The sequence below is a fragment of the Sceloporus undulatus genome, chromosome 4 (genome assembly GCF_019175285.1).
Source record: "Sceloporus undulatus isolate JIND9_A2432 ecotype Alabama chromosome 4, SceUnd_v1.1, whole genome shotgun sequence".
Lineage (NCBI taxonomy): Eukaryota > Metazoa > Chordata > Lepidosauria > Squamata > Phrynosomatidae > Sceloporus > Sceloporus undulatus.
The window spans coordinates 28,103,548-28,123,887 of record NC_056525.1 but is presented as its reverse complement, the minus strand read 5'-3'; the positions used below and the strand labels follow the sequence as shown (position 1 = coordinate 28,123,887).

Here is a 20,340-nt window from a genome sequence, read left to right as displayed (position 1 = left end):
GGCGTGCCAGGAAGGGTTATGGTTTCGGAGGTTATGCAGTTATCTTAATGAGCCTGATTTTTTAAATTAAAAAAACCTAACAGTCAAAAGAAACAGCCACACAATGAGTGACATAAGTTATTTCCCCCAACAGTGTAATACAGAATGATAACATCTTACTGACCAACTGCTATAAGATTTCAAAGGAACAAATCGTGTTTAAAATGCCCTGCTTCTACCCCAGGGCCAGTCCTAACATTAGGAAGAGTTAGGCCGCTGCTGTTGGCAGGGGTTGGGGGAGAAGTGTGTGAGACATAGCCTGCCTTGTACATCATAAACTAGTCCCCTATCTTCAGGTACAGCCCCATAGTAGGGACTCAGCTGGCATTCCATTCAGCTTTTGCATATGGAATGGCAGGAGATTTTATCGCCTCAAGTCCCAAAACATTTTGCGCCAGACTGGCTCTGCTTGGCCCCAAATATATTTGGTCACCATGTGTAGACTACAATTGGAACATGGTGACTTGTACAGAACATTTTTATCAGTTGAAAAATTTGAGAAACATTTAAACTTGCATGGCCTATGTATGTTACACCATCTTTCTGATATGTTGCTGTTGTGTGTCCTCAAGTCGTTTCTGACTTATGGCAACCCTAAGGCGAACCTATCATTGCGTTTTCTTGGGAAGTTTCTTCAGACGGGGTTTACCATTGCCACCCTCTGAGGCTGAGAGAGTGTGACTTGCCCAAGGTCCCCCAGTGGGTTTAACATGACCGAGCTGGGATTCAAACCCTGGTTTCCAGAGTCATACTCCAAGGCTCAAACCATGACACCATGCTGGCTCCTTTTTAATATAGAATAAACACATACTGCTTACTCTATATTTTGTACATTTGTTTTTATCTATGCAGAAATTCTTTTTAAATGTTTTTTTCTTTTCTTTCTCCTTTTAAGAATATAAAGATTTTGTGACAGCATATGTTTCTGTCACATTTAATTTTTCTGTTACATATGGATGTTACATACATGCAACATTAAGCTCCAGGGCCTAGCAAATAGCACCAGTTATTTTCTTAAGCCATGAGAACTGAAAGTCAGTTTAGCAGCCATCATGATGTGGGAATTGCCAAGGAATACCAGGAACTGGAAGATATATTTCAGAGGAAGGCAATAGCAAACCGTCTCTGAATATTCCTTGCCTAAGAAAACCCCATAAAATGTATGGGGTCACTGTAAGTCATCAGGCAACCTGAAGACATCTACATGCAGACACGATGTGTAAATTGAGTTCCGCTTCCATTGGACTCTCTTCTCCATTGGACTAGATCACATATAGTCTTCCAAATCCCATCTGAAATAGGGCCTTAGAGAAGCAAGAAAGATGTTATCAACATCTTTCGTGAAATCTTAGGTTTTACCAAAGTCAACATATACTTACACATGCACACATGGGCATGCCCACAAATACACAATAAAACTATATGCATTATGGCTTCAATATAATCTGCAATTCAGATTGCATACTATGACATGTGGAAACAGTGGTGCTTACAACCATACAAAGAGCATGAAAAAGTCACTTTTCAAGATTACAGCTACCAAAATCCCTCAGCCAGCATCATCAATGGTCATACTGGCTGGAAGATTCTGGATGCTGTAAATCACCCAAAGTAATACTTCCATGCTCTGAGCAGAATCCTCAAAGGGTCCCTCCTTTCATACTTTTATAGTGGCTGATATGGATCTGAGGAGACTGGGCTTCCATGGCAGGAGCAGGCCTACTCTGTGTAGTTCCATAAATTGTGTGTGGCTTTACACAGAGTTTTTGATTCCATTCTGATACTCTTCAAAACATGAGCTACTATTCCAGATTTTGGATTAGCTTGAAGTGACCAATAGTTCTTTAATGCTAAATAATATATAGAGGCAAAATGGATCTTCTGCTTTTATGACATGGATATTTGGAAGAAGGTCAAAGTGGATATGCCCTCCCTAAATTAGCCATAATCCCCTGATTCCCAATATTTGTTTAAAATGTAAATGGCTAGCCGTGGTAGAATCTTAGATATGAAATAAAACGTGCAGTCACTGATCTGCCAGTTTGTTCTGTGGGAAAGCCTATAGTATGTGTATATGATTTCAAGTCATCTGTCAATTTATGGCTTGCTGCTGCTGCTGCTGTTGCTGCTGTTGTTGTTGTGTGCCTTCAAGTCATTTCTGACTTATGGCAACCCTAATGCATGGGGTTTTCTTGGCAAGATTTGTTTAAGGAGGTTTGCCATTGCCTTACCCAGAAGCTGAGAGCATGTAAGAGAGAGCTTACATCTGGCGTCTCTCAGGGTGCCATCCTGTCCCCCATGCTATTTAACATTTATATGAAGCTGCTGGGAGAGATCATCCGGAGTCATGGAGCTCGGTGTTATCAGTACGTTGATGACACCCAGATCTATCTCTCCATGTCTCCAACTGATACAGTGACTAAGGATGGCACCTCTCCTCTGGATGCCTGCCTGGGGTCAGTAATGGACTGGATGAGGAAAAAACAAACTCAGGCTGAATCCAGAGAAAACAGAGGTACTCATGATATGTCATTCGAACCCAGGTAGGGAAGTTTGCCATCCTTTCCTGGACGGGGTTACACTTCCCCTAAAGGATAAAGTTCGTAGTCTGGGAGTACTCCTGGATCCATCTCTACAGTTATCATCTCAAGTAGATGTGATGGCCAGGAGTGCTTGGTACCAGCTTCGGCTGATATGCCAACTGCGTCCCTGTCTGGATCGAAAGGACCTAGAAACTGTAGTACATGCACTGGTAACCTCTCGTTTGGATTTCTGCAATGCGCTCTACATGGGGCTACCTCTGTATCAGGTCTGGAAGCTTCAGTTGGTTCAGAACGCTGCAGTCAGATTAATCACGGGAACATCCAGATCAGATCATATTACACCTGTGTTAAAATCTCTCCACTGGCTGCCAATTAGCTTTCGGTCCCAATACAAAGTGTTGGTTATTACCTTTAAAGCCCTAAATGGCTCGGGCCTGGGTTACTTGAGGGAGTGCCTCTCCCCACATAATCCGCCCCGCACGCACCCTTAGAATGACAGGGAAGCTATTACTTGAACACCCCAAGGTGAGGCTTGCGTCAACCCATCAAAGGGCTTATACTGCTACAGTGCCCACCCTCTGGAATGGCCTCCTGGAAGAGATCCGCCTCAGCGGGTCATTGGAAGCCTTCAAAAAGGCATTAAAAACCTACCTCTTTCAACAAGCTTACCCTCTCAACTCTCTTTAGAGAATTTACTCCCCAACCTGTTTTAGCTATTTGAACATAATTCTGTTTTAACTAATTGTATGTTTTAGATAATTATTATTGTATTGTAATAGAACTGTATTTTTAATTGTCTTATATTGTACTATGACTCGTTCGTAACTCTGATTGATGTAAACCGCTTTGATTGTGTGGAAAAGTGGTATATAAATAAACAGTTTATTATTATTTATTATTATGTGACTTGTCCAAGGTCAATCAGTGGGATTCATGGCCGAGCTGGTAATCAAACCCTGGTCTCCAGAGTTGCAACCCAACCCTCAAAGAATTACACCTTGCTGGCTCTCTTACCTATTACCCCCTTTTAACCACTTTTAAATATTTTTTACCAAATAATGAAGTCATAGCAATTACATGCATCCACATCCTTAGGAATGGACTTTCGGATTCATTTTTAAAGCTTTGGCATGGCAGTGAGCGTGTCCCTCCCTAGTATTTGCTATCCTTAAAAAAATGAAATCTGGGGTTTTAATGTAGTTGCACTTGGACAGGAATGTTTCTATGTAAAAAAAAAAAAAAAGGCACACAAGTAGCAGGAAGATTGGAGTTCAGGTCTTACTGAATTTTTTCCCCTAAGTTTCTAAACATTTTTTAAAATTCCCTAAAGATGCATGCAGATAAAGTTTATTATCATGACATCTTGCTGATATTGTGTGTCTTCAAGTTGTTTCTGAACAGAAGAAATGATTCTTTCATTTCAAAGGGGACCCTATCACAAGGTTTTCTTGGCAAGATTTTGGTCACCATAAGTAAGAAATAACTTGAAGGCACAAGAACAACAATGAACTGATATCACATTACACCAGTATTAAAATCATTCCATTGGTTGCCACTTAGTTTCTGGGCAAGGTACAAAGTATTTGTTATTATATTTAAAGCCATACATGGTTTGGGTCCAGGTTACCTACAGATCTTCCCTTCCCATATAATATGCACCAAGAGATCCTCAGAGATCCAGGGACAGTGTTCAGCCTGTTAGGTGCAATGGTATCTTAACTGCTAAATTATACAACTAAAATGTGATGCTATCACCAGTTTGGTTTCATTCATGTATCTCCCAATTTCCCTGGAGCCTGAGGAGATAAAATATTAATACCTATTTAAAATTCCTTTGGAAATATTTTGTTTTAGTAGCCCATGTGACCAGGATAAAGAGTGTAACAAGATTAATTTTCATTTCAATCCTCTTAAAATTGCCCTCTATTTGATGGGCTTTTCATTTTTTCAGGGTCTCAAATGTAGGATTAACTAGAGCCAGGCCATGTTCTGCAAGACCTGCCTGATAAGCTGCTTTCCAGAATTAGTTGCCGCAAGAAAACTCTCATTCACACTAACATAGGATTCATGTGAACCAGAACTTAGATGGATAGTTCCTGAATGTATCACTTTGCATAGCTCTGTGTGTGCCCAATCCTTATGAATAACAGTTTTAAATGCTCTGGGCAAAGCCACCAAACCATGACATCAATTAACAGGGCGACATTATCCATTGTTACTGCTGAGGGGGAAATTGTTGGGGTAGAGTGACTTAAAATGGATGTGTCATAGATAATTCTTTTAAAGCTCCAAATTATTGGGAATAAGAGGATCTCAAATGTAGATGGGCAAGTATGGCTCTCTAGAATCTGGAGATCATACCTACCCTCCAAGCTTCTGATGACAGCAGGACCTGAAGTAGGTCTTTAGGGGCAGCTCTTGATATACAGGCAAGTTCCGATCAAAGGAGGACATTATTTATATCAGAATGCGCAAATCTGTCCTTAGAGTTTACATGTTTTTGGACACAACTCCCACAGTTTTTCACAAATGGCTCCATTGGCTAGAGCTGATGGGAGCGGTAACCCAAAACATCTGAAAGGCCACAGCTGCCCACTCTCATCTACAGAATAAACTCTGATATGAACCCACTTGTGCAATGAGATATACCTCTAAAGTCTTACTCTAGGTACCCCTCGCATCAGTAGTATGGAGCAAGGGACAGGACTTTTCTCTATTGTGACACCAAAATCTGAACACCTTTTCAAAGGAGTTCCATCTGGCCTTATCTCACAGCTCAAGTTAGGCTGGGTAACTGGGAGGGACATTTTTTTAAAAAATTACATTTATGTGGTGCTTTGAAGATTCTGCAGGTCTCCCACTGTTTTAATTTATTAATACAGATTTTTAGCTGTTTTCAGGCCAACATTTAATTTTTTTTATTGTATATTTTAGAATGAAGTCCTGCACATGCCTGTCTAGGAATAAATCCTGTTGAACTTAGGTGCAAAACACATTGGAGGAATAATCCAGTCTGAGACCGTTTTAATTGCCCTGGCTCAATGCGAGGGAATTCTGGGAACTGTAGTTTTGTGAGACATTTAGCTTTCTCTATCAGAGAGCTCTGGTGCCACAACAAACTACAGTTCCCAGGATTCCCTAGCACTGAGCCAGGGCAGTAAAATCAGTCTCAGACTGCATTATTCCTCCAGTGTGTTTTGAACCTCAATACTTATTTCTGAACGGACATACATAGAATTGTGAAGTTAGTGAATTATATATATAATTTCATCAACATCATATTCTGTTTTGTATCTAAGTAGAAAGGTGGAATGCAAATGCACAAAATAAATAGAACTAATAATGGATCAGCTTAAGGTTTTTGCTGCCATTTATGCTTAATTGTCAGTCATTGCATAGAAGCCCAAATTGCATTGCATTTCTGTTTGTTTCATGGAATGGTACCTACCCAAAAGTGAGCATGGCAGTTGGTCCTCATGGTTCTTTCCATCTGTTCATCAGGGCATTGTAAGATGGGCATCCCAGCTACGATGCCAGCATTGTTGATCAAGATGGTGACATCGCCCACTTCCCTTCTCACACATGAAGCAGCAGCATGGACCAGTCCCCTCTGGCTCACATCACAAGTGTAAGTGTAGGCCTTGGCTCCCAGCTTGCGGACTTCCCTCGCTGTGTTTTCATTGCCCTTAGTGTCAACATCCCACAAGACAAGCGTAGCTCCCCGTCGGGCAAACTCCAAAGCAAAAAGCCTCCCAACACCAGTTGCACTGGCAGTGCCTGTTATCAAGCAGATTTCATTTCTGACTGTTTTCTCTCTGGGCTTCTTTATCCACCGAATCAAAGCATGGAGGATATATCCAATTACTTTAGCTGTGAGTATTAGAAAGTCTACAACTACCACAGCCATTGTTTCAGATCTCTGAGGTGATAATCATTGCAAACTTCCTAAAGCTAGTGTATCGTGAAACCCACAGACAAAGCAAATCAGGCAGGAAGGCTGTATTTATTGGAAAACTGAGATTTAAGAGATTATAGCAACCACTACCAATAAGGAGGTGGAATGTGGACAACAAAGAAGCATTTGGCCATTAATTCGTATAGTGGGGGCTGGTACACACCAGCATGCCACTAAGGAACTAGAGATTCTTTCATTATAATGCTAAATCTACCCCATGTTGACAAAGTGTTTGAGGGCACTAACGTAGAAGTATGATTGAAGTAGATGTGTTCCTGGACATTATTTCTTTAACAAAAAAATTGCCAGCAAAGCTAGAAATAACACAGAAAGAATAGGGATAGGTTCCTTTTGTTGTTGTTGTTTTTGTGTGCCGTCCAGTCATTTCCAACTTAGGACAACCCTAAGGCGAGCCTATAATGCCTACACACACAAAAAGAGCAATTTAACATGTTTCAACAACATTTTGATTCAATATTAACAGCATACACACATGGAATGAAACAATCAGGTCAGGTTTGTTGTTAACTGCCCTCGAGGGAACCTCAACTCATGGCAGCCCTGTGGATGAGACATCTCCAAGATCCCATCTTCCACTGCTCTGCTTTAAGTCTTGCAAATTCATACCTGTCACCTTTTAACAGAGTCCATCCATCTAGAATGTGGTCTTCCTCTCTTTCTATTGCTCTCTACCTTTCTTAGCATTATTGTTTTTTGTTTTTTCCCCCTAATGAGTCCTGTCTTTTCATGATGTGGCCAAAGTGCAAGAGACTCAGTTTTATCATCATTGGTTTCTAGGGTATTTCAGGCTTGATCAGTTCAAGGACCCATTTGTTTGTCTTTTTGGCTGTCCATGGTGTCCTCAGCACTCTTCACCAGCACCATATCTCAAATGAGTTGATTTTCTTTTTATCCACCTCCTTCACTATAATTGTAATTGTTCCAAGTCTATAATGCTTTTCACTAGCAGTATGGTGTCATCCACATATCTTAGATTGTTGATCTTCCTTCCTCCTGTCTTCACTCCTCTTTCTTCTAAGTCTAAACCTGCGTTTTGTATGATGTTTTCTACATACAGGTTCAACAAGTATGGTGATAAAATAAAGCTTTCCTTGACACCCTTGTCAATTGGGAACCATTCTGTTTCTCCATATTCTGTTCTAACAGTTGCCTCTTGTCCTGTCCTGAGTACAGATTTCTTATCAGAACTACCAAATGTAGTAGGACTCCCATGTCTTTCAGAGCATTCCTGACTGACTGATGCAATCAAAGGCTATAAAGCACATGTTGATTTTCTTTTGGAATTCCTTGGTGGGCTCTATGATAAATGTCTGTGTTGCAGAATTATGAGCATAATTTTGCTTCTGTGGGAAATTAATTCTATGGCATAAGTAAACAAAGACATTTTGTACCTTCTACAGACCACTAAAAAGCTGCTCCAAAATGAATCCAGCATTTTTTTTAGTTTCGCCAGTCTCTGTTTTTGATATGATTTCCATTTTGATAGCCATACTTACAGATTTATACTTTGTAAAACATGTTGGAGAGAATGGTGGCAAGTTTAACTGCTCTCCTCTTTCCTCTCTGTTTTGCTGTGTACAGATGCTCAGTAAGGGGTTCTAGAGGTAGCTGTTGTTTTTCTTCTTGTAGGAAAACTCTATGAAATTAACGGGGTTGCCATGAGTCAGCAGGTGACTTGGAGGTGCACACACACACACACACACATTACAGTAGGATAGGCTGAGGAGTATTGCACACTTTCCCAGCTCAAGATTTCTTGTTTACTGTGGATACACTTGTGCAACCTGGCATCTGAATAGCTGTGTTTTTCTAGACCTTCACTACCCTTCCAGTACCAATGCTGTTTTAAAGAAAATCACTCAGCGAAACACGGGACAGAGAGAAAAACTGAAGGACAGAAAGAAAGACTTTGTAAAAAGGGCCTTCTTTTGCAGAGGCTTTGTTAACTGAGGTATGCCTGTACTTGATATTCATCCCTCCTTTTCCCAAAAGCAGCATCTCAAAAAAGCTGATGACTAATCAGCTAAAAAGGCAGCAGTAAAAAGACTGTGGCCCAAATCCCATTAGTCAAATTAGTTAGTTTAATCTACTGATAGATAACAGGTCTGCTGTAGCTATCTACAACACTGAATTCAATGGGTCTGTTCTAGTTGAGACTAACAATAGAATTCAGGCTAATTCATTATAATATTTGAACACAATTTTTAAAAAGTATATTAGCTGAGCACAATTGAATTAAAAGCACATCAATATAAGTAAAATAGCCCCCACCAGTTAAAAGCTCCTTTTAACTGCAACCTCATTGAGTTTGACAAAAGCCCACCTGAACAAAAAGGTTATGACCATATATGTATTGAAACTTCTCAGAAGAAATGTGATTAAGAAATGGAGGTCATCAGGCAGGTCCAGCTCCATCAGGGCCAGCCTGAGAGGAAGGAGACTCCGTCCTCCATAATTGCCATCCGCCGGCCTGAGAGGGAGTTTATCAGGCAGGTCCAGCTCCATCAGGGCCAGCCAGAAGGAAGGAGACTCCGCCCTCCATAACTGCCATCCACTGGCCTGAGAGGGAGTTCACCAGCAGGTCCAGCTCCATCAGGACTAGCCTGGAAGAAGGAAGAGCCCTCCCTCCAATCCATCTGCCTTGGTCCAGGCCTCAGAGGGAGAGAAGAACCACTGGACCTCATCCCCTTTCCCTCCACCATTCCCTTCTCCTTTTGTTTTGTGTCTTTTAGATTGTAAACCTGAGGGCAGGGAACTGTCTGATTAAAAATAATAATTGTAAGCCACCCTGAGAGCCATTAGGGCTGAAGGGCGGGATATAAATACCTAAATAAAATAAATAAATAAATAGGAAATGACTCAAAGGTACACAACAATAACAACAAAGTCCCAAGTAATCCTCTTGTCCCACTTTTTCAGCGGCTTCAAAAATGTCCCAGTTTCTCTCTTTTCCTCCCACTTTCCCCATTTGCCCTCAGCCTACTTCAGTAGCTGCAAACGGGGTTCAAAATGCAAAAGTAGTTTGAACTCAATTAAGTACAGGCATTCTTATATCCCAACAAACAATGGTGCCCCAACAAGATACACTTCCAGATTGCCACAGCATTGAGCCATAGCAGTTGAAGTGGTGTCAAATCAGATTATTTCTGTGGTGCGGATGCAGCCAACAGAAATCCTATTAAAATCCTGTCAGCCTTCTTTGAAACGAAAATGTGTAATTCCCCGTTCAATTTATTTACAGTGTAATATTTTGGGCAGGCGGCCTTATGAAATGGAGAGGAGGAGCTGAACATGGTCTGGACTCTGAAAAAGTGGGACAACAGAGGGTTATTTGCGGTTTTGTTGTTGTGTGCCTTCAAGTCATTCCCAATTTATCCTCTTATGGGCTTTTCTTTGCAAGGTTTCTTCAGAGGAGGTTAGGCTCTCCTGGAGCCAAAACACACTGCAGAAATAATCCGGGTTGAGACCGCTTTAACTGCCCTGGCTCCATGCTGGGGGATTCTGGGAACTGTAGATTTGTGAGACATTTAGCCACCTCTGTTAGAGAGCTATGAAGCTGCAGCAAACTACAGTTCACAAGATTCCCCAGCATTGAGCCAGGTCAGTTAAAGCGGTCTCAAACTGGGTTATTTCTGCAGTATGTTTTGGGCCTCAGTTACCAAGATATCATTTCATTTGTAGTTTGTTGTGGCACTGGAGCTCTCTGTCAGTTCCCAAGATTCCCTAGCATGGATCCAGGGCAGATAAAGCGGTCTCAAACTGGATTAATTTCTGCAGTGTGTTCTGAATCTAAACATTTCAAGTAACCACTACTAAACGCTTCCAGGGGAGCCTAAAACTGGGCCTTCACAAAAGCCCCGTGCCAACGTCTCATGAAGATTCGAATATGATATCCCCAACGGCTCCGCCTACTACAAGCAGCAGCCAATAGAAACGCGCCTTCGAAGGTCTCCTGGAAAACTACCTTTCCCACAAGGCCTTGGGAAGAACATGCGCAGTAGGGCGATGGGAGGGCTATATAGGGGCGCTCAGTTCAAGCGAACGTTCTTTTCCGTTCGGCTTTCGAAGAGGTAAGGTGTCTTTGTAGGCCTGAAAGAAGGGCCGGGTGGGTTTGGGAATCCAATGCCATCCGCCGCGGGGGATGAAGCAGGGAGTTGGGGAAGCCTCGGAAGTTTTCTGGGGGCGTTTGAGGAATGACTAGGGCGCTCCATTTTTGTTGTTGGCCGCGTCCTGTTTTATATTTCCCCTCCTTTGACAATGACCATGGGCGCCATGTTAATACATAGGACTGAAAGAGGTTCACACTGCATCCTTCTCGTTTGTTTTGCTTTCTGTGTTGGCTTTCTCCCAAAAGAAGACCCAAGGCGGCTCACAGTATAAAAACACATTATGCATTATCCCTTATGTATCACGCTACTATTCTGCCCATCGTTTATTTTGTTACGAATAGTTTATTCTAGAAATTAATTTTAGCTGTAACATGTTTAATTCTTTTCTAGGGGGTGATATTGAGATATTATATGTATATTGAGTGGTTTTAGCTGTGTAAGCCACTTGGGATTGTTTTATATAGAAAAGGGGGATATAAATAAAAAGTCTAATTATTATATTATTATTAGTAGTATGGCAGAATTTAAAAAAACAATTAAAATAACCCAATTAAAACACTACAAAGCTGAAAATTTAAGACATGCCAAAAACACAATCTGGAAACCTAAAACCTTCCCTGATGGTCTTCAATGGATGCAGACCATCATAAAAGACACACCAAACTGCAAATCCCCTTGTCTCTGGCTTGATTATGCAGGTTTTGCTCCTATGGGAAAGGCAACATATAAATAAAACTGTTATTATTATTACTTTTTATTTTTTAAATAATTATTATTTTTAATAATAATTATTATAATAAAGCAACCCCAGTCACACCCAAAGTGCTGCCTTCAAATGTTACCTGCTATCTCTGTTTTGAATTTTGTTGCTTGGGTGCATCTATACTGTAGAAATGATGCGAGTGCTGCGGGATCCTGGGATTGGTAGTTTTGCAAGGTCTTCAGATCTTGTCTGCCAAAGAGTGCCTTTGGTGCCTCGCAACTCCACAAATCCCAGGACTCTGGTGCCTCTCGATGCTACGAATCCCAGGCGGCTAAAGTGTCTGACTGCATTATTTCCACAGTGTAGATATGGACCCTTGCTCAGTTGGTGCGGAGGATGACTTTCCAACTTTTTTCCCCATCAGAGCGGAAGTGTTGATGCCTTTGCTGTTAAGCCAGTGATTTGTTCTGATGAACCAAGAGTGCAGCGAGAATTGGGAGGCGCTCTTTCTGCCTCTCCCTTTTGTACATTTTAAGAGATGTTAACAGCTAAACTTCTCATGGTTGATTCTTTTTTCTTTCTTCCATTCAGTTTCAGCAAGAATGTGCAATGGATGTGATGGGGAAACTTCCCAGGTGGAGGGTGGAATCACCTGAAATGCAGGTGGTGAACCTGAGGCTCCATGGCACTCTGGAAAGAACATGTGAGTGAAGCTACTTTGGGTTAGTCACACTCTCTCAGCCTCAGGGGATAGCAATGGCAACCCCCCCCCCCCCAGAATTGCCAAGAAAACCCTGTGATAGGTTTGCCTTGGGGACATGATTCCCAGACTCGGGTTTTCCAGGTATTTTGGACTTCAGCTCCCCAAATCCCAGACTATTGAGCAGGATGGTTGAGGATTCTGGGAGCTGAACTCCAAAACATTTGGAAGACTAGAGCTTGAGAATCACAGCCTTGGGGTGACCATAAGTCAGAACTTAGTTGAAGACACACAACAATAAAAGTTAGAGATAGAGAACCAGTGGTGGTAATGGTTTGAGTGTTGGGCTATGACTGGGGAACAGGGTTCGAATACCCGCTTGGCCATGGAAGCTCATTGGGTGGACTTAGGCAAGTTACACTCTTTGAGCCTCGAAGGAAGGCAAAGGCAAACCCCTTCTAAACAAATCTTGCTAAGAAAGCCTTATAATACAGTTGGCCCTCCTTATCCTCGGATGTTTTATCACTGGATTCAAGCATCCATGGCTTGAAAATATTTTTTAAAAATATAAATTCTAAATAGCAAGCTTTGCTTTTCCATTTTATATAGGGGACACCATTTGTATTTAATGGGACTTGAGCATCTACAGATTTTGTTATTCACGGGGGTTCCTGGAACCAAACCCCAGTGGATAACAAGGGCCCACTAAAAGATTTAAAGCTCTGCTAGATATGACTATTTTCATAGATAACTATTTTAAAAGGAAAGATGGGGGCTGTGTATCAATAGAGTATTTTAATAAAGTATACAAATATTTTAAGCAATTGCAAAAGTCAAGTGGCAGTGGTGTGTGATTAAACAATCACTGGCTTTTTCCATGCTGTAGCTCACTGAAGACTATATGCTAAACACATACCAGCTTGCCTCATTTCTGCTTGGGACCCAGAACAAATGTCCAGCTTCCCCACCCTTAAAGGCTATCCCTTAATAAGTCCACATCTCTCTTTTGAATCCTGTTTTGGCATAATAGAACCATTAATGCCTATTTGGCCATTATTAACTCATTGTAGAACCTTTCTGCCCCTGGGTTTAACTTCTCAGCTTGGGTGAGAAAACCTTGAAGAAGCTGCAGTTATGTGTTACCACCAATATGGTTGTGCAGCATGCACAATCCTAGAGAAAACCAACTTCATTCAGCCTCAAATTATGAGATCCAGATAGGGTTGAGTCTACTTTCTAAAGGTTTCTGGTTATTGTGTGATTTTTATGAAATAGTCAAGTGTCATTGTACTAGAATTGCAGGCTGTCCTAATGCTTTAGAATGATCCCAAGAAAGACTGTAGGGGAACCAGTGACTCTAAAATGTACAGCTGCTGTTGTCTTTAGTTCATATTTTAAACAACAGTCTTGCTAGCAAGACAAAAGTAGGATGTTGGGCTGACTGACTGTGTAGGTGTTTCTGGGGCTGCCCCATAGGTACCATGTTTAGTAGTACTGTATATAGGTACTGTGTGTAGTAGTATGCTTGATCATATTTGTAGAACAGTTAAAAGATCATTCAGTCCTGCAGGTAATATTAAAGAAGATATGGTGGTGTGAGTTTCTACTTGATCACATTCCTGTTACATTTCTGTACTTGAGTTTTCATGCACATTTTTCCAGGATTGAAAATGTGATAGAGAAATACAGTACATTTATTTATGCATAGTTAGATCTTAAAGGAATTATATGTAAACGTCCGTGTCACATGCACTTCACCTACATGAAGCAGTTACTGGAGGTTCTCAGTAGTGATTTGCAATTGTTTTGAATGTGTGGTGAAAGCCATGCCTTTTCTAGTGTACCTATAAAGCTGATGTATATGATGACTAAAACTTTTTTCCCCATCTGATCGACACTGTTGATTTTTGCTGCTTTAGCCAGATCTTGTCTGATACATCAGCATAGTTAGTTTTTTTCTTTCTTTCTGATAATTTGTTCTGGATAGGGATGATATGACCCTTTGGCTTTATGTGTCATTTTAGACTTGGAATGAAGTAGTATCGGAGAAGATTATTGGCCTAAAAAGTAGCTAGAGATGGTTAGCCTGAGGGGAAAATTGGAGTGCTACTTTTGAACATACCAAAGAAGCATGAAGGTAAGTTTTTTAATTTCTTTTTTTCCTTTGATTAATTTAGAGGATTTAGAGAAATATCTCTTTTTGTACAGATAATGGGAAGATAAATGGTGGTGGCACTTCCATATCTGAAAAATGGTGGTAGTGTAAGTCTGCACAGGGTTGAAACAAGTGGGGTGGGATTGCCAGTCTACCACATCAGCTAGCTGGGGAAGCACTGCTGTAGGGTTTGTTGAACTGCACTTCCTACCATCTCTTACCATTGCCATAGCTAGCTGGAACTGATTGGAGAGACAAATTCAGTAGCATCTGATGGCCCCATGTTATCCATCCATGATGTTAACTAGCAATCAGACTAGGCTATTGGGTTTGTTTGCATTAACTATGGTTTGGACATGTAGGGAATTTAAAAGATGACTGGGAATTGGCTTAAAGTGAGTAAACTTTTGGATCTCAGCAAGTGGCTGGATGAAAGAGCCCCAGGCTCATGCAGTTTAGTGTAAGTAATGTTAATTGCAGTGTAATACTGTCTGAGAAAGACCCAATATCTGCAATGAGAGCTTGTCATTACAAAGGGGCAGTATAGGCAGTGGGTTAATTATTTGGGGGGTCCTGTCACATTACAATTACATTGCTATAATTCTAATTTAACTGCCATGGTTGCATCCTATGGAATCCTGGTTTTTGCACTTTGTTGATGCAGTAGAACTCTGGCTGAGAATTTTAAATAACATTTCTTAAAATGGAAACATGGTAGTATAATGGTATACAGTTCCCCCACCATATCCATGGATTCAACCTTCAACAGCTTGAAAATTTTTAAAAATATTTAAGTTCCAAAAAGCAAACCTTGATTTTGCCATTTTATATAAGTGTCACCTTTTTACTCTGCCATTGTATTTAATGGGCCTTCAGCATCCATTGCTTTGTTATTCGCCGGGAGTGGGGTGTACTGGAACCAAACCCCAACAGACACCAAGGGCCCACTGTAGTGCATAATGCCACCCCAGTATGCTTAGCTCAAGAACCAGACCCTCAGCATCCTGCTAAAATGTATCTGGCTGCTCTGATTAATGTGCTTAGTTAAATTATCTGTACTATTTTAGTATTATGCAGGGATGTGAAATGGTAGTCCTCCAGATGTTGGATTAGTACTCTGGAGACCAGGCTTTGAATCTCTGCTCAGCCATGAAACAATTGGGTGACCTTGGGCAAATCACACTCTCAGTCTCAAGAGAATGGCAATGGCAAACCACCTCTGAAGAAACTTGTCAAGAAACCCCCATGATATGGCCTTACAGCCACCATAGAAAACAACTTAAGTATTTTCTTCTATACTGAGATGTTCCATGGTTGTTGTATTTAGACTGTAGGCTGCCTTGGTCAGATTCCACTTGAAAAAGAATGAGGAGGCACCTGGTCTTTCCTTAAACCAAGACTGACTGGAAGTTCTAAGGTAAAATCAAACTCCTGTTAAGAAATAGTAGCAGCTGTAAGAACATGTATTCAGTGGTATATGATGACTTAATCTTTTTTCCCCATCGTATCGGTAATGCTGATAAAATGCACATTCTAGCCAGATGGTCTGATTCCACTGAAGTTCAAATTCACAAAATTGTATGCTTTTGTCTTGGACTTTGAAGGCAGAAACCTTCAGTATCTTTTAAAAAGATAATTCTGATTACTCACAGGAGGTTTAAGAGTGGTTGTGTAAGAAATTGGCTCTTTTCTTTAGACTGTGGATCTCTTCATTTTGTACAAGGGTTTGGATATTGGTGTTTTGAAGTTTTTCAGGGAATGGTGATGGACTTCCATAGGATTTAAATACTGGGGACAATAGAGAAATCTGTATTATAAATCTTTGTTTTTGTGTTTGAACAGTTTTGTGATTCTACTAAAATAGACTGAGGGAAATGCTCTTCTTAGTCTTAGTTTATGTGGAAAGTTCTAATTCTGCAACTGTCCAGGTTTTCTGTTGCCGAATCTTAAAACAGCTGTGGTAATTTCTGTTCGTAATAAATACAGCTTTGCATTATGTGATAATTACAATGTTAATTTGGCATCTGGACAGATAGAAGTGCATAGTACTGTCTGCACTAGAAAATTGCTAAATTTTATTGTTTTCTTTTAACAGGTTCAGGAGTTCTAGTTTACCTGGTTGGATGGGTGCTTTGAAGCTTAAGGTGTCCACAAAATGATCTGAAACTGAATATTCTGGAGAAGATCTGACTTGGAATTCAGTAGTGATTATGCCTAATAAATGTGCTAGTTATACCTTAGCAAATTTGAGCAACTGTGGTTCTTTATTGCCAGAAGCTGAATTTGTCTTCATCTGCAAACTGCAAAAGTCTTACTGTTTATAGTATAATACAGAGATGGAATAGTTGGGAAGGAGCTCTAGCTTGTGGGAAGCTACATATCATTGGTCCATAGCATACTGGATTTATACTTTCCTCAGTTAAATAAGTCTTGGTTAGCAGAGCATAAGGATGTGAATGAGTCATCTGCAAGAGAACATTTGGAAACCCCAGCTGATCAAACTGGCTATTGCTGGGCTCCTGGTGTGTATGAACCAGAGACTAAATGATTTTTTTTTTACTCAGTTTCAGGAATCTTGCCTGCATGAATCTCCCTGCTTCACTGATAACACTGAAAGCTTTGTTTTGCTAGTGTGGTGCAATAGTTTTATGTGTCAGACTAGGACTCTCGACCAGGGGTTAGATCCCTGCTTGGCCATGGAAACTCACAGTAACCTTGGCCAGGTCACACTTTTAACCACAAGACAAAAGCAAATGCTCTGAACAAAGCTTGCTGAGCAAACCCTTACCCCTGCCTGGAGGACAGATAGATGTTCAGTGCATGGTAATCATCTATCCTGCCCTGCAGGGATAAATAGGAAGCTTCATTGCCCATTGCCAGCTCAAATGAGGCTAGTGCTCCTCTCACAACCTGCCATGGCTAATGTAAAGAAAATTAAAAAATTAGCTTTTGTAAGGCTGGTTTTTAAAATCCCCCTATGCAAAGGAACCGGCTTGGCTGCGGGGGGGGGGGGCAGCGTCTGAGAGGGCAGAGTTCAAGCCGCTTGGCCCAGTCCTCTCCTTGGCAGCTTGGTTTCCCTCAGCCCGAACAGAGCTCCGCTTGGGGCCTTTTCTATTTGGGGGTGTGTCTGGGAGTGTGAAAGGCCCATGACCACACCCTCAAGTTGTCCGACAGTCGGATAATCCGGAATGTCAGATAACCATGACTACTGTATATCCAGATCTCTTCTATACCAGCATTCTCTAAAGATGCCAGCCACAGATGCTGGTGAAACGTCAGCAATAAATTCTTCTAGAACATGGCCACATAGCCCGAAAAATCCATAAAAATCTGGATGCCGGCCATGAAAGCCTATGACTTCTCATATAAGAGAAGACTTCACAAGTAGGAGAAACATTCATGCATTCAAGGGCAGCATTTATTCAGTGTCTGCTAGCAAAAGCATATGCTTACCTTTGGTTAGTAGAGTCATTACACTTTCAGAATACTGCTGCAATGTTTAAGCAAAGTATTTAGTATTCTTGCTGTTGGCATTATATGTTGGGTGTCAAAAGTATAAGGGAAAAAGCTTTTAACTAGAGTAATGATTTTTCTCTCATTAGCATCTGTAACCTGTAACACCTTCAATGAAAGTGCATCGTTTTGCAGTTTAACAAGATATTTCACCAACTGTTTTACTTTTTGATAAGGGCTGGACTCCACAGTGCCAACATTTTGGTTAAGCTAACCTGACATAGGACCACTAAATTTAGTAGCATGTTACTACTCTAAATGCAGATCGTCTTGGACATAAGGCTTGGTCTGGTTTAGTACTTGGATAAAAGACTGTTAGGGATCTCCAGATAGGACTGGGAATGAATCCTATCTGAACCTCTATAGAGAGCTGTTGGCACTCAAATCTGACAGTACTGGTCTGATTCGGTATAAGGCATTTTCTATGTTTTTAATTATGGGTGAGAGATTGAGATTTTGGGTCAGATGCAGTTTATCACTGGTCCTGCAGTCAACACTTATACTTATTAAACATAGCAGAAACTCTTATGTGAGACATTCAGCTGCCCTGTAGCTTCTTGCTTGGGGGCAGAGGCGTTTTGCTCAGTCAAGTGCGGTTTTTCAGTGCCAAACCTGATGTGACACAAACTGCACAAATAAAATTCATGTATAGCCTCAGGACTTTGCAGAGAACTATTTTTTCCTCCTTTTCATGCCTTAATTAGTTAAGCTGCTTGAACTGTTCAATGCCAAAGTTGCTACCTACAATCCAACTGACAATTTTTGCTGAAATACCAGCCTTAGGTGACTTTTTCTGGACTGGGTAAGGTAAATCTCTCATAGGGTTTTCTTGGCAAGTTTCTTCAGGGGGTGGGTGAGTGGGTGGGTTAGCCATTGCCATTGTCTGCAGCTAAGAGAGAGTGACTTGCCCAAGGTAATCCCATTGGTTTTTATACTGAAGAAGGGAATCAAACCCTGACCTTGTAGCCCTGTGCTCAAACCGCTATACCATGCTGGCTCTCGAAGTGTTACAAAGTTTCATCTCCAAGGCTGATCAATCTGCTCTGCTAATTACACCATACACACCCATCTTTAATTAAGGACCCTTAGAGATTCTGTAGCTCTGATCATAGAAATCACAACTAATAACTCGAGTGGGAGGAGGTCGTAGGCTTGTGAGTTTCAAGGGTGCTGATGGTGAGGACAGGCTAAATTCAAATTCTTCCTGTGCTTCTCAGGCTAAATTGGTAATGGCAACTGTGAGGATAAAATTCCAAAGTATTTTGAATGCTAAGAAGATGCATAAGGAAGCTAGAGCAACTATATTGGGTTTCTGTTGCTTCTGAAACTGTAAAACGCTTTGGAAATTTGCAGAAGCAATAACCATCCTGAGCTGAATTATCTCAGGTCCTTGTGGCTTGCACATTGCTATTAGGAAGCTTGTGATCTTGACTCGTTCTAAGATTCATGTTTAACACACTGCCTCCCACAAGATCAGGGTTGGGAAGAAGAAAAAACCAGTCTTAACCCCCATCCACTTTTTGTTGTTGTTTAAACTATCCCCCCCCCCGCCGCATTAATGTGTAGGAGCACACTGATATACAGTTGGCCCTCCATATCCATGAATTCCAAAATCAAATGTTGATTTCTCCTTTTTATGTAAGTGACACCATTTTACTACACCATTGGATTTAATGGGATTGAGCATCCATGGATTTTTGTTGGTGTGGTCAGGTCCTGGAACCAAACCCATGTGGTTACCAAGGGCTCACTGTAGGGCTCAATGAGAAAATTAAGTTGCAAAATGTAGTTCAGATGTAGTGGCCACTAACTTAAATAATCACTCTTATGAAAAAGTGCTCTTTCAAAGTGAGTTACTTTGGTTGAATATCATACCAGGCTCTTAAGGTGCCACATTAGTCTTCATAACATACTGGGACAAGCACTTATCACACAGCTCTTCCAACTCACCATGCTGTTGCTTCTGTCCCGGTCTCATGTCTTCTGCACATTATAGCCCTGCATCCTTCCCATCCTGTCTAGGTTTGTTTGTATTTGTTTTTCTTTTTGGAATAATTGTGTAACCATGGCAATTCAATAAATAAATGGGAGATAGGAAGGTGGGCAGGCATGCCTGCAAAATGCCTCCATTAGATGAGCTTTATGTTCACAGGCCAATTTGAATGTTGCCTTGTACGAATTCTCATGTAAGATTTGTCATTGGGAATGCTGGTTTCCAACCAAAATGGGCAAAAAGGCATGCTATTAATTGCTAGGGATGAATCCTAAGATTTTGAGTTAATTGTGAGGCTGCAGGGGGTGCTATGCACACATGTTTTACTGAGAACAAGTTACCCAGCTCTCCATCTAAATTATGGAAGGCGTTTGAAGCTGGTCTTTGACCATAATAAAGAATTTCATTTTACAGTATTTCATGGAAGGCGTTTAAACCAGGCAAGTCATCACTTGCCTCCACTCCATGCCATTAGCTCTTTCTTCTTGTCACTAGACAGAGGGAGGGCATAAAAGAATTATCTATGGACTATGAAATTTGTTTTGTGATCAGCATGGTACCTCTGCATCTGCACACGGAGTGGAGTGGTTCTGTCTCATACAGCAAAAG

General features: G+C 41.1%; 1 protein-coding gene, 1 long non-coding RNA gene and 3 other non-coding genes across 5 annotated transcripts in view; 4 read left to right on the top strand and 1 right to left on the bottom strand.

The window, feature by feature from the left end:
- LOC121929302 (retinol dehydrogenase 10-like) overlaps window positions 1-6,489 on the bottom strand; it is a 16,743-nt gene extending 10,254 nt beyond the window's left edge. The window contains exon 1 of the mRNA XM_042464713.1: window positions 6,031-6,489. Within this exon, the coding sequence (XP_042320647.1) occupies window positions 6,031-6,489 (459 nt within the window). The remainder of the gene's footprint in view (window positions 1-6,030) is intronic.
- A 4,098-nt stretch (window positions 6,490-10,587) lies between these two features.
- On the top strand, window positions 10,588-16,465 carry LOC121930164. Its single transcript, XR_006103833.1, has 5 exons — window positions 10,588-10,628; window positions 11,962-12,073; window positions 14,095-14,207; window positions 15,553-15,642; window positions 16,321-16,465. It is a non-coding gene; the product is annotated as an uncharacterized LOC121930164 (long non-coding RNA).
- LOC121930250 lies at window positions 11,754-11,850 on the top strand. The gene has a single exon (XR_006103898.1). It is a non-coding gene; the product is annotated as a small nucleolar SNORD12/SNORD106 (small nucleolar RNA).
- On the top strand, window positions 13,922-14,013 carry LOC121930248. Its single transcript, XR_006103896.1, has one exon. It is a non-coding gene; the product is annotated as a small nucleolar SNORD12/SNORD106 (small nucleolar RNA).
- LOC121930249 lies at window positions 15,693-15,784 on the top strand. Its single transcript, XR_006103897.1, has one exon. It is a non-coding gene; the product is annotated as a small nucleolar SNORD12/SNORD106 (small nucleolar RNA).
- Window positions 16,466-20,340: the final 3,875 nt, after the last annotated feature.